The 14,283-nt window shown below is 42.5% G+C and overlaps 1 protein-coding gene across 1 annotated transcript in view; it reads right to left on the bottom strand.

The window, feature by feature from the left end:
* The window catches only part of NETO1 (neuropilin and tolloid like 1), a 68,007-nt gene extending 63,813 nt beyond the window's left edge, over window positions 1-4,194 (bottom strand). The window contains exons 1-2 of the mRNA XM_075024290.1: window positions 3,951-4,194; window positions 313-366 (exon numbers count right to left, since the gene is read on the bottom strand). Of these exons, the coding sequence (XP_074880391.1) occupies window positions 313-366; window positions 3,951-3,978 (82 nt within the window). The 5' untranslated portion in view covers window positions 3,979-4,194. The remainder of the gene's footprint in view (window positions 1-312; window positions 367-3,950) is intronic.
* Between the last annotated feature and the right edge of the window lie 10,089 nt (window positions 4,195-14,283).

The raw sequence follows: 14,283 nt of genomic DNA, 5'->3' as shown, positions 1-14,283 counted from the left end.
TCTTAAGTGTTGATAGCTCAGTGCCCAAACTGGACTTCCCAATTTGAAAGTGGGGACTCTTCCCAGTCTTCGGTTAGAGTCAGGCTGAGTCTTCAGTTACATCTAGCTGCGGATCAGGTCACTAACTTGCTAAAAAAACCACCACTGCATTTCTGTGTGTGTACAGGCACACTAATACCCAGAACAAATGAACAAAGGACAGACACCGAAAGTAGGCAAACTACTAAAAATTTCAAGAACTAAACTAACAACTCAAATCCATACTTGGGACTCTAATATAATGTCTGAAAAAAATGTCTGACATTTACATACCTGTTCCTTTTTTGGTTGCCCCAGACAAATGTAGGATGATTAGACTTGCTACAACTGAAAGAGAAATATGCATTAGATATCACAGTGTGATAGTGCCCGCGATCAAATCAATTGTAAACATCTATCTTAGAAGAATATAAATTAAATAGAATTACTGTGAGAAAAATGTTTCATGTTTACTTGCATCTTTAAATTTCACATTTTGTATAAACAAGTTTCTTTGTGATCTGTCCTTGTAGGTATTTATCTTCGTAAATGTATCCAAATAAAGAGGAGATCTCTTGGGTTTAAAACAAAATCCCCAGGCACTGATGTTTCCCTCCTATTTCTTTTCTTTTTTTAATACTAGAGAAAAACGTGTTACCAATATTTATTTATATAATCGTAGCTTGGGCCAGTGATAGAAAGGTGGCTGCTTTTAACAGAGGGAGACAAAGGCCTGCTAAGTTTCAGTGCCACTGGACTCACTAATGTCTCTCGCTATGGCATAACAAAATTTGAAAATGAGGACTGGGAGTATGAAAGAAGTGAGGGGTTAGGTTCTTCCCATCTATCAAAGCATTTGCAAATCCCCAGTGAAGTAAATTATTGTGTGTGCTTAACAGTCTCATTAATCTAGTTTGTTTGACTTGTCGAGAGGGTGTTGCTTTGTGCTGCAGTGAATCTGCAGCCCATTTTACAAATAGAACTCTCCTATTCCCACCATGATAGGACAGCTATGCCTCTGGGGAACAAATGTGACCTTTCTGAGATGGACTTCAACCTGGAGATAACTCCTGAGTTCCTGGGAGTTTCCGAATATAAGATTTTAACTAGAAAAGGCTAAGGGGCAAACACTTAGGCCAGTTATAATGAGAGTCATTTGGAAGATCAAAGTGACTAGCTAGCTACCTGATGAAGAAATCATGCACTGATGATAGCATTTTCTTGTCATCACCCATATCTTCTTTGGCTATTGGAGAAAGTGGGATAGAAAGAGCATAAGAGAACAGATCTGTCAGTTCTTGGAGTGCTCAGGGTTTTGACCCCAGCTAGTTTGGTGTTAAACACGGAAATAATGCCCAGACTGCACTGAAGTGGGGATGTGTTGTGTGTTTATTCTGAGCATTTTGGATTGATCAGCTGCCATTCGTATTGTTGACTATGATGAGGAATTGATGGACCTGTGGTCTTTAACAAACGTAATTGAATGGCATACTTTCCTCTTCTTATCCCCAAGAGACACCAGAAGTCATCACGGGCTAGTAACTAGCTACGTAAATGATCCTTTCAAAGATGGTGCTCTCATCATTTTCAGCTTTTGTACTGCAAATTGTGTGCAATTTTTACCCTGAAGGAAGCCAATCTCCATATTTCCAGTATTCTGATGGCACTGAGATCTCTATTTCTATGCCTTTGACCCTTCCTGTGTGACAGAGGGTTTGAGGCATGGATGATGGCTACCTTATTAAGCAGGGAAAGGCTGAAGTTCTGGGAGAATGAAGGCTTGGCAGCATATTCGTTATTTCTTGGTCAGGCTCACAGCCCCTGTGTCTTTTTGAATCCCTCAGCTAACAGAGATGGATGTTGGCAGAGCCGGTAGTTTAAAACTCTTCTGTGTCATGGGCATTCAGTGAGAACATTACATCTTCTGCCTGGATCTGAATACCACCCAACCATTCATGCCCTTACTCTCCTCGGGGATGGATTCTGGAAATACATGCTAGCTGGGACTCTGCCCGCCGGTGGTGTCAGAATCTAAAGGCAATGCAGGATTCGCTCATTTACTAAGTTGCTCATTTACTTTAGCTGGGTTTCATGCAGTGAACATACTGCATCTATGCCTGTAATCCTCACCAGTCAAAACCTAATTTCTCAATAGTGTAAGGTGGATTGGTGTTAGAATATGGAGCCAGCTGCCGGTGTTCTTTCTGCCCACAGATTTATGGAAGCTAGAATAGGACGCACAACAGCCAAAGAAACCCCATGTGAGAAATGTTTCATCTTAGGCAATTAATAACAATTCATGCCTGATTCTTACAGGTTCATTTCAAGCACCTTTACCTATTAGCTCTCCCCTCCTTTTCTATGTAGGAAAAAACTGAAGTTCAGAGAAGTAAAGAGAGTTGGTTCAAGTCACAGAGATATTATTACCAAGATGACAGAAAAAACACAGATCTTTTCAATTCCAGCTGTAACCGCTAGAAAGGATGCTTCCAAGTCGCAGAGCTATGTTATTCCAAAGCAGGGAGCTATACTTACATATCATCATGTCAGTATTGATTATTAATAAGGAGTAAAAATAATCTTGATCATAAAACATAATAGACAAGAAGAGACTAAAAGGCTAAGTTTTTTCTGGATGTATCACATCTAACATTTGGATAGATGAAGTGAAATACTCCTCCCGTATTTCAAAAAAAGAGAAAGCTTCTTGATTCGGTGGCATTAACACCAGCATCACCAAAATCTGTATATAGCTAGAAAGTAATTAAAATTGTGGGCTTTATGCAAAAAGATAATACAATATTTTTACTTAAAGCAGTCAAGGCGGTCCATTTTATTCTATGACCCCTTGCCTTTTTCTTTCTCAAGCCACAGGAAAAGAACAGTGCTTCTCACAGAGGAAAAAAGAACCAAAAAAAAGACCCCAAAGAGACCACTCATGCAATCTTCACTCATTGAAACTGTCGCTTGGGAAGCTTTGACAGTACGGCAACAGTAGTGTGATTATCTGGGTTTGGGAATTATTTTAAAGAAGTTTCCACCCAATTTCTTGTTGCATTCTCTCTGCTTTCCTCCTCCCCCTTTCCCTCCTAATCACGGGTGTAATTATAATCATGCTTTCTAGTGCCACTCTGATTACGCATCTTTGCATCTTTTGGGATCTGTGCATTTTTCCATTGCAAGCTGTACATTAAGAGATCTATCCCTCGGCCAGGCAGCTTTTTGGAGGCTGCGATTTGGCATAGACACGGCTTAGCCCGAGCGAAGAGTTGTCGGACAAGCAATACCTGGCCGTAGCGCTCCTATTTTACAGGTGCGGGCGTAGAGAGAGGTGCTGGGAGGAACTGTGGCCGGTCAAACCCCTTCAGGAGAGTGGACCCTCTGCAAAACTGAGGCGGGAGGGGGGGGGGGGCCTGACGCCCCCCGGGGGGTCTCCGACTAACAATTGCTACGTTTCCCTGCCTCCCCGCTGCTCTCCCGGAGGATTTCGCCCGAGGGGGCCGCCCCCGCCCCGCAGCCCTCCGGGATCCGCGCCGGCTCCGGCCGCCCCCGCCGCGGCGCTGCCCCGCGCCCCCTCGCCCCCTCGGCCGCCGGTTCGAGCCCCGGCTGCGGCTCGGGGGCCGTTCCTCCCCCCCCCCCCCCCCCCGCCCCGTCACGCCGAAAGCCATCAGGTGAAAGCCTCCAGCCCGCAGGAGCGTGCCCCCCCCCCCGGCCCCACAGCCCTGACAGACCCCGGCTCCCCTCCGCTGCACCGCAGAGAGGCGGGGAAGGGGGTCGTTGTGTGTGCGTGGGGGGAGTTTACCCCCACGCCGCGGAGGTCTGGGCGTCCCGTTACGCTAGTTGTGGAGGCAGCGGAGGGCAGGAGCCCGTGCGCGGCGGCGGAGCTCAGCCCCGGGGAGGGGGGGGGGGGGCGGGAAGGGGGAGATACTCACTGTGAAAGAAGCTGCGCCCATGGGTCATGTCTGTTCCTTACACAAGGGGCTTCGGTCTCCACTAATTCCATTTAGATACGGGAGGACTTCCAGTGACGGGGAGAGGATGGAAGTAGGAAAAAAGAAAAAAAAAAAAAAAAAAAAAGAAAAAAAAATCCCGAAGCCCACACACAGCAGAGCGGAGCAGCCCTTCCTCTCCCTCGCTCTCCCTCACCGCCTTCCAATGATCACCGCCGGCTCACTCCCCTCACACCCGAGCCATCAGCAGCAGCCCCACCGTAAGCGTTGCATCGCGGCGGCGGGCAAGGCGGCGGCGGCGGCGGCGGCGGCGGCAGCGGCAGCCCGCGCATCCAGGTGCCGGCGGGCGGGCGGGCGGCGGCGGCGGCGGCGGTCGGCGGGGTGAGCCGAGCCCCTAGTCACCAGTTTCATACAAAACCAAAAGCAGGTCGAAGCATTTCCTGCAGGACTCCGAGCCCAGCGACTTCCAGCCTTTCGGCTTCTTTTGATGCATTGAAGAAGGGATTAATGGGTCCGTCATCAGCTCCCTGTGCTTGCTCCTCTGAAGGGGTGGGGGCGGGCGGGAGGGAACCCAAAGAGGAGGGGTGGGGGGAAGAAAGATTTACCAAATAGGGGATTTAGTCATATTTGTGTGCGAGGCGATCCTTATTAGAGAAGAAATCCTTTAAAATCGAACAAATCCATTTTTGCCAAACCCTCTCCCTGCGCGTAGCATGGTATCAAGTGGTAGCAGCGGCGAGAGGCTGAAAACACATTGCGCCGTCTGAAATCCTCTCGGGAATGGATGGAGCGAGATAAGAGACGGATGAGGCTACAGAGATGTCCCCTCACTTCTCCGGTCCAGGGCGAGAAGCAGAAGAAAACCCTGGAGACTCTTCCGTTCACTCAGTGCAGGGGAAGGGGAAGGGGAAGGGGAGGGGAAGGGCGGGAGGGTGGCGGTGGTGGGGGAAGAAGGATTTCAAAACTGGGAAAGGAAGAGTCAGAGGAGAGGGGTAGCTTCCCCTCCCCAGGTCAGGGATCAGCCAAAACGCTCATGACTTAGTTCCTCCTCGAACTGCACCTGCCAAAGGGAAATCGAAGAGGTTTTTCCCCGAGAGGCGACTTCTCCATTTACACACCCCACACGCGCACGCACACCACACGGACACGCACACGCACAAAAGGGAGCAATAAAAGTTTCGCTGCTAATCCTCCGGCCGCAGATACAATGATTGCCTCTTCCAATCAGCCCAGAGACGACAGCAAAATCTCTCCCCCCCCCCCCTTTCTCGGGCTTATCTTTCTCCCCAAGCTACAGCCCACCCCGAACACCCATCCCTTCGACGAGGTTGCGGAGGGCTCGCGGGAAGGGAGAGGGGAGACTAAAGTAGGGAAAACCCCCCACATATTAATAATAAGAGTACTGCGAGAAGCTGAAATGATCTCAGCGAAAAACGAGGGAGGAGGAGGGAGTGCATGGAGAGGAAGGGCACTGTCCCCTCTTGGCCCTGCAGGGCCGCGGCAGCCGGCACCCCCCGGCCCGGGCAAAGAGAGTGTGAGGGGGGAGCACATAGAAAGGGGGCGAAGCGCAGCGCTGGGGCGGCGGGGAGGGCCGAGGAGAAGGGAAGATTCGTGCCACACAAGTGCGAGGGGAGCAGGATGGGCTCCCCCTTCCCCTCCGGAAGGGCCGGCGCGGGAGAGGGGGGGCACAGCCGGGGACCCAGGCAGCCCCTTCCCCCGGCTCCCCCCGCCGCAGGCAGCCCCTCAGAGGCAGGGCCGGCCCCTCTCCCCCTTGCCCGCACCTGATGCTCACGCCGTTCGCGACAAGAAAAGTGTGTCTGGAAGCGCGCAGCCGGGGCGGGGGGGGTGGGGGCTGTAAATCAATTAAATATAAAATGCCGGCGCGGATGAGGAGAGGCCAAGGGGAGGCGAGCGCGGGTCAGACGGCGCCCACCCGCGGAGTGGCGTCCCCCGGGCCGGGGTCTGCCGGCTACCTGGGGGGCAGCGAGAACGGAGCCGGGCCACCCGTTGTCTTGAGGGCAGGTTTTTAATGAGGCGGGTGCCCTCGCTCCCTCTGGGACAGCCCTGAGCAGCACAACTGCTATTCCAGGAGGTGAGTGATGAGGAAGCCTCGATTTGTTTTGTTGTTGTTGGTTTTTTTTTTTTTTTTTTTTTTTTTTCCAGTAAATCAACGTGTTTTAACAAAGAACCTCAGGGCTTTTTTTTTTTTCAGCCTGTGGATTGTCTGCTCTGTACTCTGAAATCGAGAATATATCTGCCATCGATGCTTATGAATGCAGACAGCCAGCCATAGCGGCGTGCACATTAGGGTAAGTCTGAGGTGATCTTGGCTAGCAGAATTCATCCATTCGACCAGCCAGCCAGCCACCACCCAGCCAGCCTGACTTTGAGCATTTAAAAATCCTGCTGGGTGAGAAGGGCACAGGATTCAGCTACAGGGCTCTGCAGTAAGCTCCTTATAATAAGGAATATAGAAGATATCAGACTTCATGAAAGGATTCACCTATGTTGTGTGTAATCTGTCTTGCCATTAGCAACATCAAGTCTGCAGCTGTTAATCTTAATAAACTGTCCTACTCTGCTTTCTAACCCTCTCAGCACTTTCTCTGACCTTCCCTATTCTCTCCAGCCTCAAGTTAAAGAACTTTATTTGTGCAGTAATTGAAAGTCACCTGATTTATCCATAGGATAAACTTCTACAATACAGATGTGCAGCCTGCCTCAGCAAGCAACAGTAGAGTAACTGAAGAAGGATAGTGTTGAAAACAGTCATAGGAGTGTTTATAGACAGTCAGATGTTTCTTCTGCAGGATGATGCAGACATCCATATGGCTAAGTTTCAAGTTATAGTTACTTAAAAAAAAAAAAAAAGGTTATAGAACAAGTAGGCACAAAACAGCTGATTTTGCTGTTCTGGGAAAATGTGCTGTGTCACATCATATAACAGCGAGCTTCAACATTTTTCCTTTTCTGAAATAGGGTGTTTTCATCTTTAAAAATCTTAGATCTCTTTTGATTGGCACTCTTAATTTTAAGGACACCATTGCAATAGTATTGACTAATACCATGTGGTACATACCAGGTACGTTGTAAATATGCCAAAATGTAATCAGTCACCATCATTATGGACTGAGACATCCACAAAACACCTGAGGAACGGCCACAGTGGCCATTGCATGTTCTGCTAATGAGACCTTAAGGGGATATCTCAGGATCTACATAGCTGGATGCTAAAAGCTTGTTCAAATGTGTTTATAAGCAAGCACACAGGGTTTGTAAGTTCGAGACTGGTCAAAATCACTTTCTACCTCAATAGATCTCCCTCCTGTAGAGAGTTTGAAATTTTGAACTTCATACAACTGTAAAGTCTTCACCACCACCTTTTTTTGCTTTACGGCTCATTTTGTTGCAAAATCTGTTTATGTGAGTTTTGGTAAATACTCTTTCTAAAAAGGTAGTAGCTCACCAGCCAGCATGCACCTTTCACTACCCTGGTTTTGTATGGGTAAATATTTATATACTTAGTGTGTATTTTTTTGTGTGTCTTAATTAGCCAATAACCATACACTTACATTTCTATTAGGCAGCAAACTAAAAAAGGGAGAAAGGGATTTACATTTAATAAAACATGAAATGTTAAAAAAAAATAAATGGAAAAGAGTAGTGGCCATAAACAATTGTCTTAAATGACATCTTAGTATTGTTGGGAACCCTTTGGATTTTATTTGGTAAGAGTCCTATTGATTTTGATTTATTTTTTTTTTTAAGTTTTGCATTTTCCTTAGAGTAAGAACATTGCTTTATTTTATTACATGGAATGACAGCTACACTTTTAGATTAGAAATGTACTTTTATTAGTTCTTTATTGGATGTCAGCTGAAATCTTATTCTTAAAAATAAGCAAGACGACCAAACACAATGATGTTCTTTGATTCAGTACATACAATGTTATTCTTTGCAGTTTTAAACCATCCATTACATGGTAATCTCTTCATATAGCGCATTCTGTCAGCCTCTCTCTTTCACTTTCACAGCTGAGTTTTTCTATTGATTTTTACAGGAGTTTGTTTGAACCCAGAATATTTTATCCAGCAAGATATGAAGCACTTCCTTCCTGTGGTCTAACATCTTTAGGCTAATCTAAGACACTGATCAGCCTGAGGATGGTTAGCATGGCAGAAAGGAGATCAACCATTTGGAGACCAATTTGAGCACTGAGGAACATTTCAAACTGAGATTACAAAATGGAAAAAAAAGACAAGTATGAAAATATTTCTAACACTTTTGTCAGAAACAGTAGTGTACAGTCTCCTGTTGAGAGCTAAATGAAGGAGTGGACACTTTATTTAACGGACAGAAGAAAAGCTTTTGCCTCTGAACTGTGTTATGCTGGTGTTTCAATCACAAGAAAATTAAAAAAAAAATCTGCCTTGCTTTCCCCTTTCTGTGGTTGATCTATGTGTGTAAATGACAAATAGCAGAAGTAAGTCCTGAGCAACTGGCTGCAGGTGACCCTGCCTGAGCAGGGGTGTTGGGCCAGGCGACCTCCAGAGATCCCTTCCAACCTCAGCTGCTCCATGTTTCTGTGATTCTGTAAGCAATGGAGGACAAGGGAGCATAAAGGAGGGGAATAGTTTCGTTGTTACGGTTAGTGAGATAAAGAAACTCCTTAAGATTCAGCATTGAGTCAGCTTGCTTTCATTTGTAACATATAATAGAATTAGACAATATATCTGGATTATTTTCTCCTTTAACCAGAGATTATTCAGTCTCCGTTAAAACAGAAAATTAGTCTCAGTTAAAAATTCCCTAACATGGAGGCATCCTAGGTAAATTGCCACTGTACTTTTGTCCATTAAAATCTTTCTTGTGAAAACAGAATCTGTCCAGCAGATTTTCTTGGCCATTTCGGGTAGCCTTGTCCTATCCCTGCTCTGCCGTTGACTGCTGTTCTAACTACACCCCTTAACAGTTAAGTGAATTAATTCCTCTTTGTGTAGGTAAAAGACTCAAAGGATTCAAAGTAGCCACGAATTACTCCTACATTCCTACCGAAAGACTCCTTGAACTGCAAGAAACAGTGAAGTTATGAAACGGAGGAGACATTGGCTTCCTGATTTATGGAGAGCAATCTACCCATCTGAGGGTGGGAAAGAAGAAATAAGAGAGTGATATTTCACTTCTCTACACTTCCTTTAAAAACAGCATGGATTCTGTGCTGATGTATGTAATCGCAGATGCACTTTTTGTCACAATCTCTTTGTGAATGGTTTTTGTTGCTAGAATGTAGCAAATCCAAACTACAGGCTCAGAGTAATAAATCTATACACAGTGTGACATTTGGAAACGCTAAAATGAATCACTGAGCACATCTATGTTCGTGTTTTAGTTCAGATTAGGAGTGTGGTTTTGAAGTGAATCTCCCAATTGCCCCCACTTACCGCCTTTTGGATTGCAAATTTGAGCAGTCTTTGAGTGTGTGAGCTGGTTTACTTATGGATGAAATTAAGCTGAGAGATGTGTTCCAGGAGCAGAGTCTGTTTTCCAGCTTCTAAAGGGCATGTGGTACATAGGAACAGAGTAAAACTAATGCTAAATAAATACCCCTTAAAACAGGTACAGAGAAGGTGTGGAGACCTCAGTACCAACCGTTTCACCTTTCAGATAAGCTCTTTCTGCACTGAGTTTTATTAATGTGGACTTATCGAATATTTCTTTCAACTGGGATAGAAACTGAAACAAGAAAAACTGAAATATGCTTCATTCTTTTTTGTGATTAAACACCTACTGAGAGGCATAATATATATATAAACCTGTTTGATATCAGGGTAATGGCACCGTTTGGTCCTTTAAAATAAAAACTTTCTCTCCTTATCCTTTTTGTGGTCATTCGCAGACCTGTCTCCTGTAAGTGCAGGGGGACCCTTCCAACAAAGGCTTTCCTGAACACAACAGAGTTAGAACACCACTTATCACAAAGTGTTCTTGGAAATTGAAGTGTGTTTCCCTTTTACAAGCCAGTCTAGGTGGTAACACTTAAATATGAGAAGAAAGCAGTTTAAACAAGAAGAAAAATCCAATACTTTTTACCTGCAGAGTAACTCATAATTAGCCTAGGATTTACTAAGTGCAATTTGGATTTACACAATACCCCATGATTTCAATGAGGTAATAGACTTCTCTTCTATAGGATGCTTACTTTTCTTCTTCTCCCCCCCTCCCTTCCTGTTTGCTTAGTCTCACTCTGAAATGGGATGAATTAAAAAGTATTTGTTGTGTGATACAGGAATTGGCAAGATTGCCTACTGTAGTCAGTTTGCTTTGCTCTATCTAGAACAGTGGTCTCCAAAATAGGGGGAGATCATGCTCTTACAGGATGTACAATGCAACTTTTTGGGGTGCAGGAAGAAAGTATTTTTTGCACCATTAATAAGAAAAATAAAAGTATTTTTTTTAAATTGGTGTTTATTTCATCTTTATCCTTTTTAATTTCTATTTTTGTATATGTTTTATAATTTACAAAATACATTAGTACAGTAGTACATGTAAATAATTTATAAATAAATAAATATACATATATTGGGGGTGCATGCTTAAAAAACTTTTACTGATAGGGGTTTGTGATCAAAAAAATGCAGAGACCACTGTCCTGGTTTCAGCCGGGATGGAGTTAACTGTCTTCCTAGTAGCTGGTACAGTGCTATGTTTTGAGTTCAGTACGTGAAGAATGTTGATAACACTGATGTTTTCAGTTGTTGCTCAGTAGTGTTTAGACTATGGTCGGGGATTTTTCAGCTTCTCATGCCCAGCCAGGGCACCTGACCCAAACTGGCCAACGGTGTATTCCATACCATGTGACGTCCCATCTAGTTTAGGAACTGGGAAGGGGGGAGTGAGTGAGTGGCTGCGTGGTGCTTAGTTGCTGGCTGGGGTTAAACCACGACAACCACTGACCTAGAAAACCACTGTCAACCATCCTCTCTGGAGCAAATGGTACTTGCAGAAGTGCTAGCCAGGATTCCAATTTTTAGGCTGAGATGTATTGGGCACTTAAATTAAGGCTTTCAGGAACCTTTGGTTTTACCATTTCAAGAATAAGGGTCATTCCTAATGGAATTTCTTAGTACAGAATATGGGAATTTTTTTGTATTCACATGTTGGTGAGTTGGTTTATGAATTAAACATAGACATACAGTGCTCTGAAAGAGCTCAAGAAATTCCATGCTTATTATTGGCAAAATCTGGAAGAAACCTGTTAAACAGGAATATTTGAAAACATTTTCTTTCCAACTCATCCAGTAGGAATTTTGGGATTATTACTCTCTGCCCAAAATAACTAATGCTAAAAAAAAAAAAAAAAGAATGAACAAGAAAACTTATAAATAATCAGTTTTCAAAGAAACAACTGTAAGAGTACATGAATCTTATGGTAAACCTTTCCAAAGATTATATTCTGAATCATCAATCACAGGCTAAGAATTTGAAGACAATTGTGGAAGATAAACCATGGTAATATGCTTAATTGAAAATTGAAAACTGAAATGGCAGAAGCTAAAACTAATTTTAAAATAGATAACTTACTCCTTACAAAACTTCTATAATTTACCACATAATGAAAACTTATTTAAAATTTGCTACTTACATTTTTGTAAAGAATAACTTCCAGCTAGTTTCCACACAATGGGCATGTTTTGTGAAAGTCAAAATCTCTTTTAAATAGATCGGTCTAATGCAAATCACTAATATTACAGTAACAAAGTGGTACTAAATTTGGGTACCACATAACACTGACTGGCCCACCTTTGAGATGGAAGACTCAGATCTTTCTGTCACAATTAAGGGTGACCCTTTAAACCTGATAACCACATAAAATCAATAATTGGTATAATAAATTAAGTTCTGTTGCAAAATCAAATACAACACTGTTTTCAGCAGACTGTTATGTTGGGCAGATGCATTAAAGAATTGAAACGATCTGATATTTATTATGAAGTAATAAATTACAGAAATATCATTATGTATTAATGGTAAATATTTTAACTGTTCTTCTATAATTATTATTAAACCTGCTATTTAAGACTAAGAACGTTCAAGAACAGTATGATAGTAAAGGATTCAAACAATTGCTAAGAATGGTTCAAAATGCTGAAATACCTACCTCTTTTTAAATCCTGAAAGTAATCCCTTGCATGAGAGAATATGCTCCTCTATGATTCATGTTTACACAAACAGAAGTTTGTGAATTTTTCAGACATGTAAAATCTCTAGGCTATCTTTCACTTTTATATGTTAAACTATATTCCACATTTTTAAATCTTCCTAAAATCAAATGCTACATATATGCATAAACATGCAGAAATTTGGAATTAGGTATTCATAATAGCAGTACTTTGCCTTGTGTAATGAAGACTAGAAATCAGCCAACTTTGAGGTTTCTAACTTCATCTTTTTTGAACTATGCCAATTCAAGTATGAATACTCATACAAGTCAGAGCATTCATTTCCATATTTACTGGAATTAAAAGGATTCCTTGCAGAGATTTTGCTCAATCCTAAAAAAAGGGGGAAGAAAAGAATCCTCCCCATATGATGCCAGCTGTAGAAAATGTTAATCCAAAACGAAAGCATCTGATAAAACTGCAAGGCTCCAAAGTGGAGGAGTGAAATGTGAATTGTAGGACGGATTTCTCAATAAAATCAAGTGACTGCATACTCAATAGGAGGACTCGTGCCAATGGACAGCCAACAGAAGCTGCTGATGAACTGCAGGAGCGTTCTGCTCACACGAGTAAGACAGTTCTGGGCCTCACTCCTGTTGCTCTTCTGAAGGAGAACTTTCCCTTTTGAGTCATGGGGGAATAGAAAATTCCTCCTGTATCATCTTTAACTAGTTATATGCAAATGTGAGCATTCATTTACCTATTGGTCTGCCATGTGTGAATAGAAAAGGTCTGGAAATAAGGCAGATATCTATTGTGGAAATAAATTATAGCCTAATGATTGATTCCATTGGGATGTCACCACAATATGCAGATAAAGTAGACTGTATAGCTGTGTTCTGGTGACATTAACTATTAGCTGATTCATCTGCAATTACCTCTGAGCCATGCCATTGCAGCTTTCCCTCCACTCTTTCCTATAACTGTATTTAGGGTAAATAGATCCAAATGCCAAATGGGGGTCCCACCTGAAAACTGTATTTAAAAATGATGTGACATATGTAGGGATTGTATGTTTTTGTTCTTCATTGCATCTTAAGGCAAAGTTTAATTTAATTATAAAGCTACTTGCATGTTTTCCTGAAGCTCATTAAATATTCTTTTTGGCATTGACAAAAGAAATGACCTCCTCATTAAGACAAACCAGCACTGTTTCTCCTACCTAATAGTATGGAATCTTAAAAGGATTAATTGGAAAGTTCAACTAATTTTTATTTCATTAGTGTTCCAGTGGAACACTGTGATTAAATGCATTTTTCCAGGGGATTGTTAATAGGAGTCAATTTACATTTTAAGACAAATACTCTTTTTTACACTAGGGACACAGAGTAGATCATCTTTATTGTTTAAATGGAATGTTTGTTATATCATGGCATGGAAAGAAGAGCATGAATCGTGCTGTCTTACCAAACTTTTCATCCTTGTGACACAGTAAGAGAGACAGTGGCGGGTCACACAATTTGGACTCAAATTAATTATTGTTAGATACTATAAAAATATTCATTACTGTAGACCTGGATCAAAAAGGGCACTCTATTTATAATCTCTTAAAGAAAAGGAATTTGAATGCTACATGCAATTTGCTAACTGCCAAGTCAGCATCTCTGCTATATCCAGCACACAAGTTATATATGTAGCATATACAGCAAAACTACAAATAAATAAATGATGTACTGAAAACTAGATTGAGATGACAGTAAAAGAGGAAGAGTTATACAGGAACACTAAATTAGAAGCAGAAGCCTAGCTTGGTCAGCAGGTGTAAATCAACAAAATTTCACAGAAGATGTTGGATACACATTTATCAGTCCAAAATCAGTCCAAATGAAGTCCTATTTTAATTACTAGCTTCTAGATTAACACATAGTTTAGACTTTCATTGTATTGTTCTGTTCTTAATCTTGAGGTGGGGAGAAAAGAGAAGGTTGGCAGGAGATGGAAAGAGTACATATATGAAGGCAAGTGTGACATACTCCTAACGGAGATACTTGGATATTAATGGATAACATTGCAGACTTAACTCTTCTCAGGTAAAACTGCTTCATTACAAATACTTAAAAATCTAGGAAGCTCCACTATTAAATATCAGCTCAGCA

Source organism: Buteo buteo, chromosome 3 (assembly GCF_964188355.1).
Source record: "Buteo buteo chromosome 3, bButBut1.hap1.1, whole genome shotgun sequence".
Lineage (NCBI taxonomy): Eukaryota > Metazoa > Chordata > Aves > Accipitriformes > Accipitridae > Buteo > Buteo buteo.
The sequence above is the reverse complement of the archived record's forward strand: the minus strand, read 5'-3'. Positions and strand labels throughout refer to the sequence as shown.